A 23,317-nucleotide genomic window follows, 5' to 3' on the forward strand; every position below is an offset into this window, starting at 1 on the left:
AAAGAAGGTCCTTGATGCAGAAATGTCGTCTAGAAGAGAAACAGATCCTGGGTTCTGCAGAGGGGAGGGAGTCGAGGTTGTGGGTAAGGGTGAGAGAGAGAAATGCACAGGGGAACGCACAAAGAGAACATTTCCCCATAGCCACTGGCTTGGAAAACAAGAGGGCCTGCATTTCGTGAGTTCTTGCAACCAGTAGTGTGTAAAGTCTGGAGTTTTCAAGGGCATCCGATTTAGCTGGTTTAGAGCCCTGAGGCACTCCACTGCTCATGGACAGAGGGCAGGCAAACAACGTGGGAGCATATAGAGTGGGTACAGTGGTCTGAAGAGTGCCTGGGGCACACAGTGGGGAGATTAGTTGCTCTTCTCAGAGCATGTCCCTCAGGGGCAAAGTTCAGAGAGACCTGTCTGTAGGAACAAAGCCGCTGGCTGGCACCAACTCCTTCTCCTGCCCCTCACCACAAACATAAAGCCACCTGCAGGAAGCAGTGCATTGCTAACACTGGTTACCTAACTTGCTTACACCAAACACCACCCCCTTGCACTCTGGTGGAACTACCTTTCTCAATCACTCTTGCTTGAGTCCCAGCACAGCAGACCCCTCCCCCAGAAGACCAGGACAAATGCCTGCCCACTCCACATCTCCCAACCAGAGAGTTTCCCTTGGCCTCAGTTCCAGTAGAGGTGGTGACAGGTCTCATTTCATAAGCAGACCAGAGCACACCTAGTTAAAACCCGCTACATTCAGGCCAGGGACCAAACACTCACCAGACCAGGCAAGGAGAGCCTCTGCAGACCACTGGCCTAAAGGATAGCATAGCCAGAACACAAGAGCAGAACACATGCAGCACACACTGGTGACACTGCCTGAAGTGCTAGACCCTGGGCATTACACGACGTCTTTTTCCTAAGTCCATTACTTTCGGGAGCAGGTGACATAACTGGCTTCTCTAACACACAGAAGCTGGCAGATACTTAGACAAAAGGAAAAGACAGAAGCATTTATCCCAAATGAAAGGACAGGATAAGGCCATGGCCAGAGACCTAAATGGGACAGATGTAAATAACACGCCTAATGGAGAATTTAAAACCATGATCATAAGGATATTCACTGGACTTGAGAAAAGAATGGAAGACATCCGAGAGACCCTTACCACAGACATAAAAGAGTTGAAGAATCAGAGATGAAGAGTGCAGTAAAAATTAACAGCAACCTGGAAGAAGCAGAGGAACAAATTAATGACCCAGAAGACACAGTAATGGAAAGCAGTGAAGCTGAAGAAGACAAAGAAGAATTATCCAATGCAAGAATAGACTTAAGGCACTCGGTGACTCCGTCAAATGTAAGAACATTCATATGATAGGAGTCCCAGAAGAAGAATACAGAGAGAAGGGGACAGATAACTGATTTGAAGACACAATAACTGAAAAATTCCGTAATGTGGAGAAGAAAACAGACATCCAGATCCAGGAGGCACAGAGAACTTCCATCAAAATCAACACCCAAGACATATTGTAATTAAATTTGCAAAATATACTGCTAACATCTTTTTTTTAGTGTTTTGTTTTTGCTTTTTTTTTTTTTTATTTCCGTGACAAAACGCAGACACAAGCAGGGGAGTGGCAGAGACAGAGACAGAGTGAGAGAGAGAGAGAGAGAGAGAGAGAATCCCAGGCACTCTCTGTGCTGTCAGCGCAGAGCCCACTGGAGGGCTTAAACGCACGAACTGCAAGGTCACCACTTGAGCTAAGATCAAGTCATGCTTCACAGACTGAGCCACGAAGGCGCCCCACTGCTACAAATCTTAAAAGCAGCAAAATAAGACATTCACTTCCAAGGGAAAACCCACAAGGCTAGCAGGAGATTTTTCAACAGAAACTTTGCAAGGCAGAAGGAAATGGCATGATATATTCAAAGTGCTGAATGAGAAGAATCTGCAGCCAAATATACTCTATCCAGTAAGGCTATCATTCATAATAGAAGGAGAGATAAAGAATTTCTCAAACAAAAATGGAAGGAGTTTGTGACCACTAAATCAGCCTGTAAGAAATATTATCGGGGACTCTGAGTGGAAAGGAGAGATCAAAAGTGACAGTATAAAGGCAGGAAATGTAAAAGCAGTAAAAAATGTATGTTTCTGTAAAAAAAAATCTTCAAGGAATGCCCCAAAAAAGGATGTACAATATAATAGCTTATCAAAACATGGGGAGGAGAAAAAAAATGAGCTCTAACTTAAGTGACCATCAACTTAATATAGACTGCTACACGCAGAAGAGGTGATATACAAATTAATGCTTATCATATACCAAAACCCACTAATAACCATGCAAAGAATAAAGAGAAAGAAATCCAAATATATCATTAAAGCAAATTAGAAAGACATCAAAGCGAGAAAAACAATAAAGGATTTGAGAAAATCTCCAGAAACAACCACAAAACAAGTAGTAAAATGACAATAAATACATACCTGTCAATAATTACTTTGGATATAAGTGGAATAAACACTCCAACCAAAAGACCTAGGGTGACAGGATGGATTAAAAAACAAGACCCATCTGTATGCTGCCTGTAAAAGCCTCATTTTAGACATAAAGACACCTGCAGATTGAAAGTGAGGGGATGCTTGCACTGTTGGTGGTAATGCAAACTGGTGCAGCCCCTCTGGAAAACAGTGCGTACGTTCCTCAAAACAATTGAAAATCAAACTACCCTACGACCCCTCAATAGCACTACTGGGAATTTATGCAAAGGATACAGGAGTGCTGATTCATAGGGGCACATGTACTCCAGTGTCTATAGCAGTGCTTTCAACAATAGCCAAATTCTGGGAAAAGCCTAAATGCCCATCAACTGATAAATGGATAAAGAGATGTGGTTTATATATACACTGAAATACTACCTGGCAAGGAGAAAGAGTGAAATCGTGCTATCTCTTGCAATATGGATGGAACTAGAAGGTATTATGCTACATGAAATAAGTCACCGAAAGACAGATATCATGTTTTTGCTCCTATGTGGAACTTGAGAAATGTAACAGAAGACCGTGGGGGAAGGGAAGGGGAAAAATAGTTACAAACAGAGAAGGAGAGGGGCAAACCATAGGAGACTCTCGAATGTAGAGAACAAATAGAGGGTTGATGGGGGGCGGTGGGTAAGAAGGGAAAGTGGGTGGTGGGCATTGAGGAGGGCACTTTTTGGGATGAGCCCTGGGTGTTGTCTATAAGTGATGAACCACGGGAATCTACTCCCAAAACCAAGAGCACACTATACACACTGTATATTAGCCAAGTTGACAATAAATTCTATTAAAAAAAAATGAAAGCGAGGGGATGGAGAAAAATTTATCACGTTAAAAGAAAAAATAGTGATACTTTTGTTAGACAAAAGAGTCCTTAAAACAAAGACTGTGGGGCACCTGGGTGCCTCAGTCATTTGAGCGACTGACTAGGTCTTGGCTCAGGTCATGATCTTATGCTGGTGGCTTTGAGCCCCATGTTGGGTTCCAGGCTGACAGCATGGAGGCTGCTTGAAATTTTCTCTCCCCCTTTCTATGTCCCTCCCCAACTCTGTCTCCCTCGAAATAAATAAACCAAAAACAAAGACTGTAGCAAGAGCCAAAGAATGCTACTGTACCATAATAAAGGGTACAATCCAATAGGAAGATCTAACAATTGTAAATATTTATGCACCCACCATGAGAGCACTCAAGTACATAAAACAATAACCAACATAAAGGAACTAATTGATAAAAAGACAGTAATAGGGTACTTTAACACCCCATTTACATCAACATATCTTAACAAAAAAATCACCAAAAAATACATCTTAACAGAAAATCACCAAAGAAACAATGGCTTTGAGCCATACGAGAAAGACAGATATCATATGTGTTCACTCTTATGTGGATCCTGAGAAACTTAACAGGAATCCATGGGGGAGGGGAAGGAAAAAAAAAGATGTTAGTGTGGAAGAGAGCCAAAGCATAAGACACTCTTAAAAACTGAGAACAAACTGAGGGCTGATGGGGGTGGGAGGGAGTGGAGGGTGGGTGATGGGTATTGAGGAGGGCACCTGTTGAGATGAGCACTGAGTGTTGTATGGAAACCAATTTGACAATAAATTTCATATATTTAATAAAAAAAAAAAAAAAGAAACAATGGCTTTGAATGACAGAGCGGACCAGATTGGATTTAAGAGATTTTTTTCAGAACTTTCCATCTTAAAACAGAATACACGTTGTTTTCAACTATACATGGACTATTCTCAAGAATGGATAAAAAAAAAAGGCCTTAATTATTAAAAACAATACATGCAGGTTAAATAACGTGGTACTACACTGCAATGGGTTAAGCAAGAGATACAAGAAGAAACTTAAAAAAAATACGTGTATACAAATGGAAATGAAAAAAAAAAACAAAAAAACAATGGTCTGAAACCTTTGAGATCCTGCAAAAGTGGTCCTAAGAGGGAAGTACATAGCAATATAAGCCTACTTCAAGGGGCAAGAAAAATTTCAAACAACCTAACCTTACACCTAAAGGAGCTAGAAAAAGAACAACAAATGAAGCCTGAAGCCAACAGAAGAAAGCAAGTAATAATGATGAGAGCAGGGGGCCCTTGGGTGGCTTAACTGGTTAAGTGTCTGACTCTCGATTTTGGCTCAGGTCATGATCTCACATTTGCGAGATCGAGCCCCATGTTAGGCTCTCTGCTGGCAGCATGGAACCTGTCTGGGATTCTCTCTTTCCTTCTCTCTCTCACTCTCTCTCTCTGCCCATCCCCCACTCATGTGTGGTCTTTCTCAAAATAAAATTAAAAAAAGAAATTAAAGCAGAAATGAATGATAGACAAACAAAAAACAGATAATACTAGAACAAATCAATGAAACCTAGAGCTGGTTCTCTGTAAAAATAAAACTGATAAGTTGTTAGCCAGAGTAATCAACAAGAAAATAGAAAAAAACAAAATAAATGAAACCACAAATATGAGAATAGAAATAAGAACCAACACCACAGAAATACAAACATTTATGAGAGAATATTGTGGAAAAATGTATGCCAACAAGTTGGACAACTTAGAAGAATTGAATAAATTCCTGGAAATATATAACTTACCAAAGTAAAACAAGAAGAAATAGAAACTTTGAAAAAAAATCAATAACCGGCAAGGAAACTGAATCAGGAATCAAAAAACTCTCAACAAACACAAGTCTAGGACCAGATGAATTCAGACGTAAATTTTAACATGTAAAGAAGAGCTAATACAAAAAAAAAAAAAATTTAACCTGTCCTTTTCAAATTGTTCCAGAAAAACATAAAAGGAAGGGAAACTTCCAAATTTATTCTATGCCAGCTTTACCGTGATACCAAAACCAGATAAAGACACCACAGAGGGAATTACAGGCCAGCATCTCTGATGAACATGCAAAAATCTTCAACAAAATAAGCAAACTGATTCCAATAATACATTAAAAAATCATTCACCAGGGGCAGAGGCAGCTGAGGTTAGTGAGTGGCTTAGTGAGGTAAGCATCCAATTTCAGCTCAGGTTATGATCTCATGGTCCGTCGGTTTGAGCCCAGTGTCAGGCTCTGTTGACAGCTTGGACCCTGGAGCCTATTTCAGATTCTGTATTTCCCTCTCTCTCTGTCCCTCTCCTGCTTGTGCTCCTTCTCCAAAATAAATAAACATTAAAAAAACCATTCTATCATTCACTGTAACCAAATGGGATTTATCCCTGGTTTGCAGGGGTGGTTCAATATTTGCAAATCAATGAATGTGATACCTCATATTAATTTTCAAAAAAGCATAAAGTCATATCATTGCAATAGATGCAGAAAAAGAATTTGACAAACTATAACATCCATTCATGATATAAACTTCAACAAAGTAGGCTTAGAGGAACCATACCTCAACATAATAAAGGCCATATATGGAAAATGAGCAGTTAATATGATCCTAGCTGGGGAAAAACTGAGAGAAAAACTTCTTAGATCTTGCTTCTAGTTATCTGCTTCTTCTCATTAGCACCATTGGTTGTTAATAAATTAATCTTAACATTTATTACATCCTACTTTAATGGAGACCAATTTCTCCTATACAAGTTTATGTATCTTATCTCTTTTTTTTAATCCACATTTCAATTTATCATTTTTGTTTTTTTCTTAACACACTCCCCAAAGGTTAGATTTCTTTTGTTCACAAATCTGTTAGGAAAAGTGTGGCCAGGACAGCTAGTCTCTGCCCCGCTCAGCTTCAGGTGGGGCAACTGAAAGGTTTGGGGTTGGATCCATTTGAAGATTTGTTCACTAACGTCTGGTGGTTGGTGCTGGCTGTTGTCTGGGACTTCAGTTCAGGAGGCAGCAGAAACACTTAAACTGACACACCTAGACTCTCTTTGTGGCCTAGGCTTCCTCACTAGACGGGGAGCTAGATTCCAAGTTAGCAGCCTGAGATACAGAGCAAGGCAGAATCGCGTTTTGTCACCTAGACTTGGAATACACACAGGATCATAGTCACATATTCTGTTCATTAGGAGCAAGTCACTAAGGTTGTTCCATGGTCTTTTTTTTTAGTGGAATTAATATTTAAAACCTATGGACACCTTTAAAAAGCAGTATACTTTACCCATTGGCCACAAATGTTTGTATTCCTCCCACCTGAAAAATACATTCACTCCCCTCCCCCTCCAATACCTCCTGCAAGTCTCAGTTATCATGGCATCAGGTTCAGGGCTTGAGTCCAAGATCTTACCATCTTAATCGGGTGCAGTGGGGATAAGCTGCCTGGGTTATGGTATCTCAAATATAGCCTCTTCAGTGCAAGGGTTCTCAATGTGAGGACTTGAGAATGAAAGAGACAGTGATTTACCACTCACAAATGCAACATTCTAGTCAACTGCTGAGGACTCACCCATTCAGAAAAAGAAGATGGGAAGCACCCTAGTCCACAAGAGTTTTGAAATATAGCCTGATGCATGTTGTCAGTTCTTAAGATAGGACTTAGTCCTAACCACGGGAATACTTTCTCCATGTCTCTTCCCTTTCTTTACTCTTTGAGCTCTTGGTTCCTTCCTTTTCATAAGGAATGACCTGTATTTGCAGCTGTTTTTTCATCCTGCTTCCTCCCTGTGGGACTTGTAAGACCCAAAGGCCTCTTTTCATTTTGCACTATTTGGTCTCTTTTAGTCCAAGGTAGCAAATAGTATGTTTGCTACTATAAATCTCTTACCTTTTTTAGTTTTCTGTAAATATTACTGGATTTCATGCCGTGTTTTAGCAAAGCGACCCTCCCAAGTCCTTTTGAGATAAGCTTTTCGCTTCAGGTTTCCTGTGAAGCTCTTATAGGACAATGCCTTTAAAATTCGTCTACTCTTGGGGCTCCTGGCTGGCTCAGTTGGTAGAGCATGTGACACTTGATCTCTGGGTGCTGAGTTTAAGCCCCATGTCGGGTATGGAACCCACTTAAAAAAAAATCTTATACTCTTAAGATCCTTAAAGAAATTGGAGGCATACCTTAAATCTTTCTGTTTTCCTGGTAGCACCCTGGAGTTTCTCTGAACCCAAAAGCCATTTCTTTATTTTAGCATTATTTGACAGTTCAACATGTAGAGAGGCTGTAAATGAGAAACAGATACTTGAACCCAGTAAGTCCTGGTTCCTTTCAGTTGCATAGTCTTTCTTTAGTTTCTCTTTCCTATCCGTTTTACTTTCAGGTATTTTGTAGCATGACTTCCCTTTCCTCCAGTGTCATTTTCTTCACTTGCTTAGAAACCCTTGCTGTCAGCCTCTTCACAGGCCATCAGGTTTCCACTAAGAGTCTTGTGGAGGCCCTTTTTGGGTCTCATTCTTACGCTTTTCTACATCTTTCCAGGTTCCACCTACCTCCTGGTTCAAAGGAAGTTTAGTTTTAGGTTTTTTTGAATAGCAGCACACCATTTTTAGTATCAGTATCTGTGGTAGCAATTTACTGCTGCATTATAGGCTACCTCAACACCTGGAAGTTCAAAACAGCATTTATCTTGTTCACCAATCTTTAGGCACAGCAGAGTAGGGCAACTCATTTCTTCTTCTTTTGGCATCAGCTGGCATAACTGGAAGCTGGAGACTAGAATCATCTAAAGGCTTGTTCATGCACGTGTTTGGCTGTTGAGGCTGGCCTTTGGCTAGGACGTTGGCTAGTCTCAGCTGGAGTATCTACATGAAGACTCACTAGGTAGCCTGGGATTCCTCACCACGTGGTGGCTGCGTTCTAAGGGTGAGCTTCCCTAGAGAAAGAAAGTCAGATGGGAGCTGTATCACATTTTCTAAGCTGGCCTTAAAAATCACAGCAGTTCTGCATATTCTGTTCACTAGAAACCAGTTACTGAAGCCAGCATATATTTAAGGGCAGGGATTTTCACAGCAGTATCAACGAATTTATAAAACCACCACATCCACTCACCTTGTCTTACCAATCATATAGAATGGATGGAAGTCGTTCCCAACTCAGCATCACTGAAACTCCAGCCAGTTTTGTTGTTGTGGTTGTTTTTGTTTAGTATGATCTCTTATTTTCTAGAAAGTAACAAAGGATTACAAGATAACAGTATTGAATTAAATTTTTTTTTAGCCTCAAAAAAGTATGTGGATCATCCAATTAAAGTTTTATACTGGGAGATGTGATTTCTTAACACATCCCAGAGAACCATTTCTCCTGGGAATGCAGTTCACATTAGCATAAAACATTTGCAGTTCAGAAACAGGCCGTGGCATTAGAAGCCTTACTTATAGATTCATGAATTAGAGTCTTATTTCCAGAGTCTTATCTTGGGACGTATTTTTTGACTTGGGCATACATAAGTCAATACGATATTGCTAAAACTTCTTTAAAAGTTATGGAGTGTTAAGATGGGGGAAGGGCTAAGAGACTTTCTCCTAAGAGGGGACTTATTTTATGAAAGAAAGATATGAAAAAATCATAGAAAAAATAAAAGTATAGAATCAAGTGCAAATGTTGTGTACTAAAGAGAATGATAGCAAAGATCTATTTCAGTAACACCTGATGTCTTTAACGTTTCTCTTGATTTTCTGACTTGTTTAAGGTTCCACATTCTAAGACAGGTAACATTTTATTGCAAATGAGTTTATTTAAAAATTTGAGTGCCTGGCTGGCTCAGTTACTCTTGATCTTGAGATTGTGAGCCTCACACTGGGTGTAGAGATTACTTAAAATCTGAAAAAAAAATGTTCATAGTAGTTTTGAGTTAGACTCTTTTCATTCCCTTCCAAACTATAGTGCTTTATTCATGCAGGCTGATGTCCTTACAACAGAACTGGAAACTACATCTTCAAAATATCTACACCTGGATGCAAAAAATCAAGTTCTTCAAGAGTCATTATCAATGAGAGCTTTCAAAGAAGAATGTGAAAAACTAGAGAGCAACAACAAGAAGTTACAGCAAGAAGTAGTAAAATTGAAACAATTTATGGAAATGAATATGGTACAACGCAGTCAAGTGGAGCAGTATAAACAGGAGATTGAAGAAAGAGCACGACTGGACATAGTAGAAAAATTACACGAAGTCAACCTGTTTTTACAGGTTAATTGATTGATCTGTAATGTGCTTTAACTCATTTTACTGGAAATTACATTTTGGATAGATGTATTGTAGGGGTTTCCTCTACTTGCTTTATGGTAGTTTGTAGATTTCTGGAGGCATTTGTTCCACCCTTTAAAGATTTCAGTTTTCATCATTATTCCTACTAAATCGAGAGGATAAGAAAAAATGATGATTTAAACAACTAGTCTCACTATGAAGAGGAAAAGAAAAATTATGATTTCAAAATTGCACTGTACTTGGATTATTCTTAAGTTTATTGTTGACCTTTAAAATTTTCTCATTGATTCTATTATTTGAATTATCAGATTGCGTGAATACTAATACAGGAATGTTTGAACTTTAATTTTATAAATCATGTTTAATTCAGTTGACATTGATGATAGATATTGTACACTTGAGCTTTTTTTCATTTACAATTTCTCTCTGAAACATTGACTCAGAACTAAAGGAAACAGGTATAATTAATTATTCAGATTATACCTATTTTGAAACTATCGTGTTAATTTTTTTTTCATTAGGCACAAGCAGCAGCTCGACAAAACTTGGACCAGTTAAGAGAAAATGACCATGCTTCAATGAGAAATCAAATGGAACTTAGAATTAAAGATCTGGAATCTCAGGTCTCTACAATGAAGACTTCTCAAGATTCTACTAAAACAGAGTTGGAAACCTACAGGCAACTCTACCTAGAAGAATTAAAACTTATAAAGTCCTTGAGAAATAAGCTGAACAGGTAAGTCAAAACAAAATCATAGACAAGAAATTTAGCTTATTAATTTGCCTCTAAAGCATAATTTCTGTGGAGCCAAGATCATGAGATGAGTAGGAAGTGAAAGCCAACTAGATCGTGTTATTTTGGAAAATGAGGTTTCTAAGTGAACTTACCTTTGAAATGTTAGTCCAGGACAGTTTGCATCCCTCTTCTTTTTTTTCGGTTTTACAGGACCTCTTCCCCCCACCCCACCCCCGCACCCCCCCCTGTATATTTTCCATTGATCAGATCTGCTAGTCTTTAAGTGCATTGTTCGAAGCTTTCTCATTTAGAAGCGTATTATTATAAAATTGCTTGTCAGAATTACCCTAAATAGAAATGTCGGTGAGTTTCTTTTTGGAAGATTACATCTTTAACCGAAAAGATCAAGTACTACTACTACTCATCCTGGCAGCTTGGTACATTTATTCTCTTGATTGTGACCTTTGGTATGATTACTAGAGTGGGCCTTGAGAAAAACTATCCTTTATGCTTTTTTCTACTTTACATAAAGGCATCCAGGTGAAATACAGAAAGACTCACACAGGGCTGAAGGGTAGTATAATTCCCAAAGTGGCTAAAAGAGCACCATGGTGGGAGGGAGGCATGTGGAAGACTGAAGACAGAAAGGGCAGATTCTGCCTCCAGTGCCTTGGTAACTGTTATGAGCTAATTGCCTCTGTAGCTGTTTTAGTTCTTTCTGATCACACGTCTGTCATCTACTATCTCCCCTAGAGATTGTTGGTCTCAATGATTCCTCAGTGTCAAATGCTCAGTTTCTTTGAGATAATAAGTGAAATGTACAAGAGTGGTGAAAGCAAACGCTTGAAAACGTCTTTGAGGGATGGTTTAGTTTTACATCTGTAAACAGGTTTACTAAATATAAGTATGTATATATAATGGCATCCTAAAGGATCCTGTCAGTACAGCCATTCCAGAAGACAGCAAGTATTATTTGTTAACCCATGTACATCACTGATAGCCATTCTCTCCCTTCCCTAACTTGAATTGTTAGTTAGGAATGCCCCTGGAAACACAAGTATTTCTTTAGAACAATTTTAAAAGTATAATTTTAGATACTAGGTGTGCTCCGTCACATGTTCAGTGTTAAAACACTGTTCAATGGCAAATGCTATTTACTATTATGGAAACCTAAAAAAAAAAAGTATGTCATTTAGGAATGATTTAGGGAAAAAGAAAATGTATTTGTGTTTTTTAATCTTCACAGGGCTAAGGAGAGACTGTCAGAGAGCAATACAAATTTTCTTGTGGAGAGACAGCAGCACCAAACTTTACTCAGGACCCTTACTATGAGCCCAGGCCTGGAACCACCTTATTGTGGACATTTTGAAAATAATTTAGTGCTCAATGGAAACCTTACTCCAAGAGGAAACTTAGTGATTCCTACCTTAAACCCACGGCCGTCATATGACGACAGGGAGGCTTCCTTGTGGAAGGTTAGTTATATTATCTGTTTAGTTTAGGTTTCAGATATCTGATGATGTTGCTTTTAATTTGGCGAAATTCTGAGTTGTTTAAGTAACTAGCACATACGAGATAAAAGTCAGCATTATATGTGCTAAGAAAGAACTGAGGTAAATTTTATATATATATATATATACATATATATATAATATATATAATATTATATTCATATAATATTAATATAATTTTAATATAATAAAATATAATATATTATAATATAATATATAATATAATATTAACATTAATATATAATATTAATTATATAATATTAATATATTAATATATTTTATATATATATATATATATATATATATATATTAGTCCCTTGATCTCTCATTTCTAAGAGATACTTATTTTTATTTTGTTTTAGTGAGAGAATGAGTGAGTGCATGCCGGGGAGGGGCAAAAGGAGAGGGAGAAAGAGAATCCCAAGCAGGTTTCATGCTCAGCACAGAGCCGAATGTGGGGCTCAGTCTCAAAACCATGAGATCATGACCTGAGTCAAAATCAAGATTTGGACACTAAAAACAACTGAGCCACCCAGGTGTGCCACAAGAGACACCTAGCATTAACTGTATTCAGTAAATATAACTAAACTTACCCATTTTAAATTTCTTGAAAAGCTTTCATTTAAATTTGATTTTAGAAAGTAAATGTTATTGCCTGGTAACCACGGGTACACTTAGATGCTTAGACTTATTTTCAGTTGGCAGTGGTTCATTAACATTTGAAAGTTTTGCTATAATCCAGTCTGTCCGCCCCTGTATGTCAGTGAATGATCATCCTCCAAACCCTTAACGACATATGAATGTTTACTATTTAAAAGAATCCATGAGGGTGCCTGGGTGGCTCAGTCAGTTCAGCGTCTAACTCTTGATCTCAGCTCAGGTTTTGATCTCAGGGTCATGAGTTCAAGTCCTGCATTGGGCTCTATGCTAAGCATGGAGGCTACTCTAAAAAAAAAAGAAAAAAAAAGAATCCATGGTAAGTCCTTTTTATGAATTAAATCAACTTGTAACACTAAAAAGGTTAATTTCTCTTTTAAGTTAAAAGTGGTGCTATTTTCTTACATGAGAATACATCTTTAATTGCTTTCTTATTTATGTCACTCTTTTTTCTTTTTCCTTTTTTTTTTTGACTTATACCACCTTTGTTTCCATTTTTATAAAATATCTTGATGAGTGATTGTAGAGCATTTTACAAATAGCTAAATCAAGCAAATATTTGAATTTTTAAAATGAAGCTTTTATTTCTTCAAATGAGTTCTTTGCCCCTTTGTCTTTTCTTTTTCTGGAACCCCTTGAATGCAAGTATTATTACACTGAATGTTGTCGCACAAGTCCCTTAACCTAGCCTCATTTTTAAAATTCTTTTTTCTTTTTGTTTTTTGACTTGAATGATTTCTACTACCCTGTCTTGCAAATTGTTGATCTGTTCTTCTGCATCTTCTTATCTGCTGTTGATTCCCTCTAGTGTATTTGTCATTTCTGTTATTGTATCCTTCAGCTCTGATTGGTTCTTTTTTATATTTTCTATCTCTTTCTGATGTTATCACTGGATCCATTCTTTCTTCTCCCGAGTTCACTGAGCATCTTTATGACGGTTACCTTGAACTCTTTATGAGGTACATTACTTATCTCTGTTTCACTTAGTTTTTTTTCTTAGGTTTTGTCATGTTCTTTCATTTGGAATGTACTCCTCTGTGTCCTCAGTTTGTCTGGCTTTCTATGTTTGTTCCTAAAATGGTTCCTTTCAACTTTTTCTCTCTTTCGAGTGAGCGATGCTTTTGAACAATGTACATTAATTATGAAGTCAAGGAAGAAGAGAATGTTTCTGTAAGTGCTGTCTAGTCATTTTTCTCGGTGGAGCTGTGACAGGTGACACTGGGTAGGCAGCAAGTAACCCTGCTCTTCTCTTTCTAAATTCAGAACACAGGAGACAGGGAGTTGGAGAGAAACTTAGTAGCTTTATTACTAATAAACACTAACAAACTGGAGGATATGATTTAGGTTATGTTAGCCACTTTGGGATTCCTCCCAAATTGGGCACTTCCCCACAACAGTTGTAAATTGAGGAAACAAATGCTTGACCCCCACCCCGGGGGCTGGGTGCTTACCACAGAGCTGAGAGCAGACCCAAATTCATGTTACTGTGGGCAGGCACATCTTTTCAAAGAGGAGATCCAGAAACACAGAAGCATTGCTTAGCTCCTTCTCCCAAATTCACCTGTTAGGTAAGTCTCCCTTCCCCTCGGGAGGGAGACAGAGATAAGTCCACATGTGAGAAGTGAAGGTTCACCTATAATTTCCGACTGGATTTAAATTATAAATAAAGTGAAGTGTGTCTTTTGTACATACAACGAATGATGAGAGGTTAGACAGAAGCATGCTAGAAGGGAAAGAGAAATCTGTGTTGGGTTTTAAGTTTTGCTATAAATAACCACACCATGGGTTCACTCATTTGTTGATTGATTTTGATAAAACAAATTTTCTTTGGAAGGAATAAATAATGGTTTCAGGAAGAATTTCCTCAGTTTCAGCTTGCTTGCTTCACCTAAAGATCTTCTCTTTCAAGTTCTCTGTCCTGTGGTTTAAAAAAGTTGTGCTTGGGGTGCCTGGGTGCCTCAGTCGGTTAAACGGCCGACTTTGGCTCAGGTCATGATCTTGCGGTCCGTGAGTTTGAGCCCCGCATCGGGCTCGGTGCTGACAGCTCAGAGCCTGGAGCCTGTTTCAGATTCTGTGTCTCCCTCTCTCTGACCCTCCCCCGTTCATGCTCTCTCTCTGTCTCAAAAATAAATAAACATTAAAAAAAATTTTAAAAAAATTTAAAAAGTTGTGCTTAAAAAATTGACGGCTACTAAAAGGAGTTAACATAATTTCTGTTCCTTTATTTTCATTCATGACTTTAAAATTTGTAATTTAGAGAGCTACTATTGTGTGCCTCATACCTAAGCATTACTGAGCCACATGGCAAAGTTTTATGTATTCATTTTCTCTGAATTATACTTAAAATACACGTATTTTTCCTGACTATGAGGAAGTAACTGGCATAGAACTCTAGGCTTGGTAAGACCACAAGTGTATTCCTGGTCTGCATCTAGTTGGTTTCATGATCTCAGGCAAGGTACACTCTCTCTGAGCCCTTTTTGTCTATTACGCAAAATTCGGGATTTTGACTAAATTAGTGACATGTATATCTTCAAAATAATTTTTTTTCAAACAATAGAACGTAGGTTTTTTTTTTTTTTGCATTAAACTGTATTGTGTAAAACAGAGAGAAGTAGAGCTGTCTAACTAAAGGAGAGATGGAGACTACGGCTGTGACTTCCTTGTCCCTCAATCCTGCAGTGTCCCCAACCGAACCTTAGATTTCTATGGGCCATATTTGTATGTTAACAGTTAATGGGAAAATCCTTCTAATTAAAAATCCTTTAAAAATGTTCTTTGAATTAAAATTTGCTGATATATAGTTATTCTGTGTATAATTTTCTCACCCTCTTATATTTCTGATCAATGGAAAGGTATACACAAAAGTACACATGTGTTCTTATTCATGGACTTGAAAGCTATTTTCACTATCGAAACACAGTTTTTACCTAGATATAAACATAAAAGTCACAGAGGTAAATATTTAGGAAAAGAGCTTTTGGGGAAAAGATGCAACATTACCTTGGTAGCTCCTTAAGTCATGTCATATAAAAAACGTGGTTTATATCTTATATCGTATTTATTAATGGTAATATAAAATTGTTTGAATACAGCCTTCCCCCATCATCTGGTATTGAGTAATTAGTTTTATAAGTCTGGTATAGTCATGTTGTCCCATTCATTTTATAAGGCCTGAATATAATGCTATTGTCAAAAAAGTGTTATGGTTCCTCAAAAACTCAAAAATAGATATTCATTAATTCCACTGCTGCGTATTTACCCAAAGAAAATGAAAACACTAATTTGAAAAGCTGTATGCATCCCTATGTTTATGGAAATATTGTTTGCGATAACCAAAATAGGGAAGCAAACTAAGTGTCCATGGAGAGATGAACGGATAAAGACAATGTGTAATGTGTATACAATGAAATATAGCTCAGCTATCAAAAAGAATGAGATCTTGCCATTTGTGACAACATTGATAGACGTAGAGGGTATTATGCGAGGTGAAATAAATCGCAGAAAGACAAATAAATAACATCTGATTTCACTTACATGTGGAATATAAAAAAAAACAAAACAAGTGAACAAACAGAATCATAACTACAGAGGACAAATTGGTGGTTGCTAGAGGTGCGGTGGGTAGAGAGGTATGGGCAAAATAGATGAAGGGGAGTAAGAGGTACAAATTCCAGTTGTAAAGTAAATAAGTCACAGGAATGAAGAATACAGCATATGGAATATCGTCAATAATATTGTGTTAATGTTGTATGGTGACAGAGGGTAACTACATGTACGGTAGCAAGCATAGCATAGTGTATCCCATTGTCCAATCTGAATTTGTCTACTGAAAAACTAGTGTAACATTGTATGCCAACTATACTTCAATTAAAAAAAGGTATTAGGGAAAACAGTCTCTGAAAATATTGGGAAGCATGTCAGCCAAAACATTTGTCCTCACACCTAAATTTGTAAAGACATTGGAATCCTTATCACCACAGTGTTGATTCTGTCCTGTACACTACTTTGGAGCTCGTTTGGGGCATTCAGGGAGAGGCTACCTTGTCTAAGAAAGATCTAAATAAGTACATTCTAGACAGGAACAGTTGTAATATACAGTTGACCTTTGACCAACATGGTTTTGAACTGTGTGGGTCTACTTTACTTACACATGGATTATTTTTGGATACTCTACAGTACTCTAAGTGTATTTCCTCTTCCTTCCGTTTTTCTCAATGTCATTTTTTGCCCTAGCTTATTCTACTGTACAAAACATGTATGAATCGACTGTTTATTTTACCGGTAAGGCTTACGGTCAAGAGTAGACTATTAGTAATTAAGTTTTGGGGGGATGAAAAATTATATACAGGTTTTTTACTGTACCCCACCCCTGCGTTATTCATGGGTCACCTGTAGTTGGAAATATTCATACACATTTCATAAGTGGATAACCATAACTTTAATAAGTCAAGTGTTTCAAAACTTGGTCCTAATTTGGAGAAAGGAAACAAAGTTACAATTGAAAATTGTATATTGTTTTCCTTATCGCTAATGGAGAAAGTTATAAATCAGAAGCTAAGTTTGGAAACTGTTGGAACCCCCTATTTTTCCTTTCTTCAAAGAGATTTTCTGAAATCTTTGTGTGCATATGAAAGGAAATAAGTGTTTTAGTCATAATACAGATGGCAAAACATTTTTACTCAATTTTTGCCAGTAGAATTTCCACATGACAGTAAGACCAGTCCCACTCTCTTCATTTTATATGTATTTAAGAGTCAGTCCTGAAAAATTAACAGCAAAAAGCATTCCTTCAAATTTTGTTTTTCTACAAGTGAAAAAATGGAAAGCCCACTTTAAGGAACAATTTATTAAGGTAAAAAACTGATTAAACTTTCATAAATGGCAGTATTTCTAATCATTTCCAGGTAATAATTCAGTATACAATATGATTCTTGTTTAAACTTTTTTGTCCCAGTAAGATCCAACATCACGTTTCAGAGATTATACATGTTCAATAGATCAATATTAATTGTGCTTTTTATCAGACTCACATAAATAGCATAATATATATATATATATATAATGTACACATATTATATATTAATATAATACACTAAATATATTATATATATAACATACACATATTATATATATGTATACACACACACGTATATATGTATATATATGTATACATATATACGTGTGTGTGTGTGTGTGTGTGTGTGCGTGTATGTATGTATCTGTTCTCCGTTATCTAAAACTAAAATAAAATAGGTAGGAATTTCTTTTATTCATGTGATAGTTTTTCTGTTTAAGCAATCCCTAACTTTGGTTTAATCTCTACAAGTATTATTTCAAGACCACATGTCCTAAGCTATATATAATCCCTACCATGTCTTTTGTTTACCTTACACATTCTAAATAATATTTGGCTTATTTCAGATGCGGCAGGAGTTGGAGGAAAGAATAACCAGAGCACTAGAAGAAGGTATGTTGCCAAAATGTATGAAGTTAGATATCATTGATTTCTGAAATAAACTATAAATAGTAAATGGCATCCCTTTCCATTGTTTGGATAATAGATACTACATTCACAATTTTTTGTACATATCTAATAAAAAATGTAAAAGCATGAGCATAATGAAGAACACACTTCTTCCTCATTTAGTCCTCATGTGTCATAGCTCTTTTAAAATCTCCCACAAGTCTAGGGGCAAGCAGGTGGTTCAGTGGGTTGGGCGACTGATTTCAGCTCAGGTGGGTTCAGGCCCCACAGAGGGCTCTGTGCTGAAAGCTCGGAGCCTGGAGCCTGCTTCAGATTCTGTGTCTCCCTCTCTCTGTGCTCCTGCCCGCTTGTGGTTTGCCTCTCTCTCAAAAATAAATTAACGTTAAAGAAGTTTTTTCAATCTCCCTAAGTCTATATATCTGTTATTATTTCTGGCGACAATCTTCCTTCACTGGTGCCATCCCTATGGAACTGTCAACCTGCACAAGTCTCAGAAAAGGTGTGCTTTATCAAATTGTTGTTTCTGCTAGTGATAGAAGACCCAAAATGCCAAAGTCGTCTTAGTAATGCTTGGTTAAGTAATTAGAGGTCATATAGCTGTCATTGACAGGTAATGGGTTTCAATCATCACTCATTGATTTTGTCATTGCTTTTGCCCTTGGGTAAAACTTCAAGTTCCTTAGCATGGAATGAAAACACCCAAATCAGTTTGCTTCTTGCCAGATCATTCAGCCTTGTCTCTCACTATTTGCCCTACTCTGCTGCTTTGCTCTAGCACCTTGTCAAACTAAAATACTCATAATTAATTGCACAAGTGTCCTTCCTCACTTCTAGCTCTTTGTATGTGCTTCTTCCCTCTACCTAGCATACTTTTTCCTTGTCCTTCAGGTATCAGCTGACATATCACCTTCACCAAAGAACAGACAATATTGACACAAAACTGGGATGTCCCTTCCATATGTTCCAGTAGTGCTGTGTTTTATACCTGTCACTTACATCTGTATACTTGGCTCTGTTTGGAAATGCCTGTTTGATTTTTCCGTTTATAGTTTATGATTGTTCAGGGTGGACTGTGTCCTCATCTTGTAATTTCACCTTGTAATGAAGAAACCAGAAACTCTGACATTTATCCACAATAGCAATTAGTTCAGTGTGCAACCCTGAGCAAAATATATTTAATACTAACCTTGGGTTTCATATTGCAGTTGTACGTAGGTATTTTTCATTTTTCTTAACACTCATAAAGGCCACAACTTTGTTTTTTTCTTTTTCTTTTCTTTTCTTTTTCTTTTCTTTTCTTTTCTTTTCTTTTCTTCTTCTTTTTTTTTTAATCAGTTGTAGTGAAAATTATTTTGGAGAAAGAAGATAATTCTTTCTTTTCCTTTTCAGATGCTACCAAATTTGAATGAGGATCCTGTAGAAATCCTTTAGTATCTACTGATGATTCAATTCTAAATCAAGATCCAGTATGGAAAGCGTCACGAGAATATGTACAGATTTTGAACAAAAATTATATGATTTGAATAATAAATAGAAAAAATTTACTGGATGCTTACCAAACATTTTCATTGTTTCCCAATTGAACACACTATATGGCAAAGTCTTGATTAAAGGAAAATGTTTTTGTATCATATGTGTGTAATGAAAATCTTTATAATATTTTAAACTATGTTTTTTTGGAAACTCATTAACTTTTAAGCACATTTTGTACGTGGAAACCAGCGCTAGAGGGTTTTACATACATCAGACTGCTCCACTAACAGCGGTTTGAACAGCACCCAAACAACCAAGTTGTCATTAACACTTCAGTAGTGTTCATGGATGGCTTTTTGTATTTTCCAATTTTTATGACTATATGTGGGCCTAAAGATTTAGACATTATTTAGATGTATTCCTGCTATGGCTATTGCCAATGTTTATACGTATTACAATTTTTTTAGAGTGCCATAGAACCTATCTATAATTTTAATTGTAAACACTGATTTGTAGCTCTTTCCACATGGAGAAATAAGATTTGCCTAAGGCTTTTCACTTTTTTATTTATTTATTTATTTATTTATTTATTTTTGAATTGCTTTTTAGAAACAAAGTTAGAGAAAAGAAAAATTAGAGAGAGAAAAAAAAAGAACTCCCCCTCTCCCCGCCCCAGAGCCATTTGCAAGTAAATTGCTAATGGGATGCCTGATTCCTGTAGCATTTAAATCCTACAAGTCAGTACATTCCACATAACTACCATACAACCTTCACAATAAGAACATTAACTCTAATACACTCGACTCTTAAACAATGGTGTTAAGGGCTCTGACCCCGCCCCCCACAGTCAAAAAGCCATGAACAACTTTTGACCCCCAAAGACTTAACCACTACTACTACCAATAATCTTTTGTATATATATATCATACTCTATTCTTAAAGTAAGCTACAGAAAAAAATACCATGAAGAAAATTATGAAAGAAAATACATTTCCAGTACTGAAAAAAAAAATTGTGTAGTCAGTGCACCCATTAAAACTCTTTTGTTCAAATGTTCAGTATAATTCTATCATTTATTCCTCATAATTCTTTTTACGTTTAGTCACTTATCTGTAGTATACGTTATACCAAGGAAGGTCCTGTTCAGAGCCATGTATTGAATTCAGTTGTATGTCTTAGTCTCTTTCACTCTAGAACAGTTCCTTTGTCTTTCCTTGACTTTCAAGACTTTTAACCTTTTGACGACTAAATTCCAGTAACGTGGAATGTCTTTCAATGTGGATTTTTCTTAGGTTTCCTTATGGTAAAATTCAGACCATACCTGTTTAGCAAGAGTATCACTACAACCTACTCTTCGCATCCTATCATGTGACCTACAATTTTGAATTGTCCCCATACTGATGATGTTAATGTTGGCCACCGGAGGTAGTATCTGCCAGGTTTCTCGCCTGGAATGTTAACTTTCCACTTTCCAATTATTATTTTATGGGGAAGTACTTTGAGACATGTAAAATATCTCCTTTCTCAGACACCCTGTGCCAGGCCACCTCTTCTGCAGATGATTTGCCCCCCTGCAGGTTCTGAAAACCCATGCTGGGCTATTCTTCCCCTGTGCAGATGCCTCCCTACCCTGTTCAGTCTGTGATACTTCATTATTCTATACCATTCACCTTTTGGGGATGCTCTCACTTGAGCTCCAACACTGTGCAGGGTGACTGTCCTACACGTAATGCCTTCCCCATTCTAAGCTCCAACACCTCACTCTGGACCCCCACAACTCCATGCCTCTGTTTCTAGGCCTGGGAACTAAAATATCGGGGATGATAAAGAGGAAAGGAAGGAAGGGCTCTACAGGTCTTTTACAATCAACTTGGCAAGCTCTCCAAAGCCGTTTCTCATTGGAATTGCATCGAATCGGCCAACAGTTTGTAAGGAAAGAAATTTCTTATACTGATTTTTCCAAAGAACTAGTCTTTTAATTATCTAAGCTTATTCCCCACAATATATTGTTTCTTACTCGAGTGTTTTGTCTGCAGATTCTTTTGGATTTGGTACATGCAGTGACATATAATCTATAAATAGTGGCATTTTTTTCCCAATTCCTAGACCTTTCATTTTTTTTTCTTTCCTACTACAAGAATGACGTTGAGTAAATGTGAGGATAGTGAGCGTTCATGTCTTCTTGAAATTGCAACATGTAAAAGTAGTTTTCTGTAACTATGTAGATAGTGGGGTTTTTAAAAGTGGATGTCTTTTATTAGTCTCTTAGTTTGCTCTTGCCGTTTACAACAGATCACCATCAACACAGTGTCTTAAAGCCCCACGCATTGATCTCACATTTTTATGGGTCAGAAGCTAAGCAATGGCTTAGCTGAGTCCTTTGTTCAGGTTCTCACAAGGCTGTAGCCAAGGTGTCCCCTAGACTGTGCTTCCCCATTTGGGCACTTCAACGGGGAAGAATCTGCTTCCAAGCCCATTGAGTTTGTTTTTAAGAGAATTTCCTTGTGACTGTATGACTGGACTCATTTCCACAGCCCTTTGCTAATTGGCTAGCTGGAGGCTTGGGTCCTAAGCGTTCCCAGACACTTGTCTTAGTGCTTTTGGGCTGCTCTAACAAAATACCATAGGCTTATAAGAATAAAGTTTTATTTTTCACCCTTCTGGAGGCTGGGAAGTCCAAAATGAAGGCACTGGCATATTCAGTGTACAGCGACGGCCTGCTTCCTGGTTCATGGACGCTGGTCTTCCTGCTTGGTGCAGGGCCAAGGAAGCTCTCACAGCCCTCCTTTATAAGGGCACTAATCCCATTCATGAGGGCTCCACCTTCGTGACTTCATTTCCCAAATCCCCCACTTCTAAATACTATCACGTTGAACATTAAGAGTTAACACATGAATTTGGGTGAGTGGGGACACAAATATTCAGCCTAGAGCAAGGCTGTTCCTTGTTCTTGGCCACGTAGACTTCCTCAATACGGCCGCCTAGTTTAGGAGGCCAGCAAGGAGAATGTCACTTCAGAGAAGGCTCAGTCCCCCTTGAAGTGTATTCACATGATTAGATCAGGTTTGCCTAGCATGATCCTCTTTTGATTGACTCTGAATTAACTGAATAATGTCTGCAACATTCCTTTACATGTGCCATATTCTAATATCTAGAGTCAAGTCACAGATCTCAACATAATTATAAAGAAAAGGTGACAATACTCAAGGGCAGATATTATGGGGTCACTTAGGGTCTTTCTGCTACAAGTATATTAAGGAAGTTCCCTTATAATACTAGTTTTCTAAGTTCTGTCATGAATGAATATTGAATGTGAAAAGATGTTTATTTCACATCTATTGAGATAATTTTTTTTTAATTTTTTTTCAACGTTTATTTATTTTTGGGACAGAGAGAGACAGAGCATGAACGGGGGAGGGGCAGAGAGAGAGGGAGACACAGAATCGGAAACAGGCTCCAGGCTCTGAGCCATCAGCCCAGAGCCTGATGCGGGGCTCGAACTCACGGACCGCGAGATAGTGACCTGGCTGAAGTCGGACGCTTAACCGACTGTGCCACCCAGGCGCCCCTATTGAGATAATTTTTTTAACTGTTTATTTTTGAGAGAGACCAAGCAAGCCAGCAGGGGAGGGGCAGAGAGAGAGGGAGACAGGATCTGAAGCAAACTCTGCGCTGACAGTGGCGAGCCCAATGAGAACCCCACATGGTGCTTAAACACACATACTGTGAGATCATGACCTGAGCTTAAGTTGGATGCTTAACCGACTGAGCTACCCAGGTACCCTGAGATAAGTTTTTAAAATATTTGTGAATGGGGGGTGGGGCCAAGATGGCGGAAGAGCATGGACGTTTTGTGT

General features: G+C 37.8%; 1 protein-coding gene across 1 annotated transcript in view; it reads left to right on the forward strand.

The window, feature by feature from the left end:
* The window catches only part of LOC125159789 (ankyrin repeat domain-containing protein 26-like), a 212,382-nt gene extending 192,762 nt beyond the window's left edge, over window positions 1–19,620 (forward strand). Inside the window, exons 39-43 of the mRNA XM_047848411.1 lie at window positions 9,290–9,577; window positions 10,117–10,331; window positions 11,578–11,806; window positions 17,924–17,969; window positions 19,377–19,620. Coding sequence (XP_047704367.1) covers window positions 9,290–9,577; window positions 10,117–10,331; window positions 11,578–11,806; window positions 17,924–17,969; window positions 19,377–19,396 — 798 coding nt within the window. The 3' untranslated portion in view covers window positions 19,397–19,620. The remainder of the gene's footprint in view (window positions 1–9,289; window positions 9,578–10,116; window positions 10,332–11,577; window positions 11,807–17,923; window positions 17,970–19,376) is intronic.
* Window positions 19,621–23,317: the final 3,697 nt, after the last annotated feature.

Source organism: Prionailurus viverrinus, unplaced genomic scaffold (assembly GCF_022837055.1).
Source record: "Prionailurus viverrinus isolate Anna unplaced genomic scaffold, UM_Priviv_1.0 scaffold_62, whole genome shotgun sequence".
Taxonomy (NCBI): domain Eukaryota; kingdom Metazoa; phylum Chordata; class Mammalia; order Carnivora; family Felidae; genus Prionailurus; species Prionailurus viverrinus.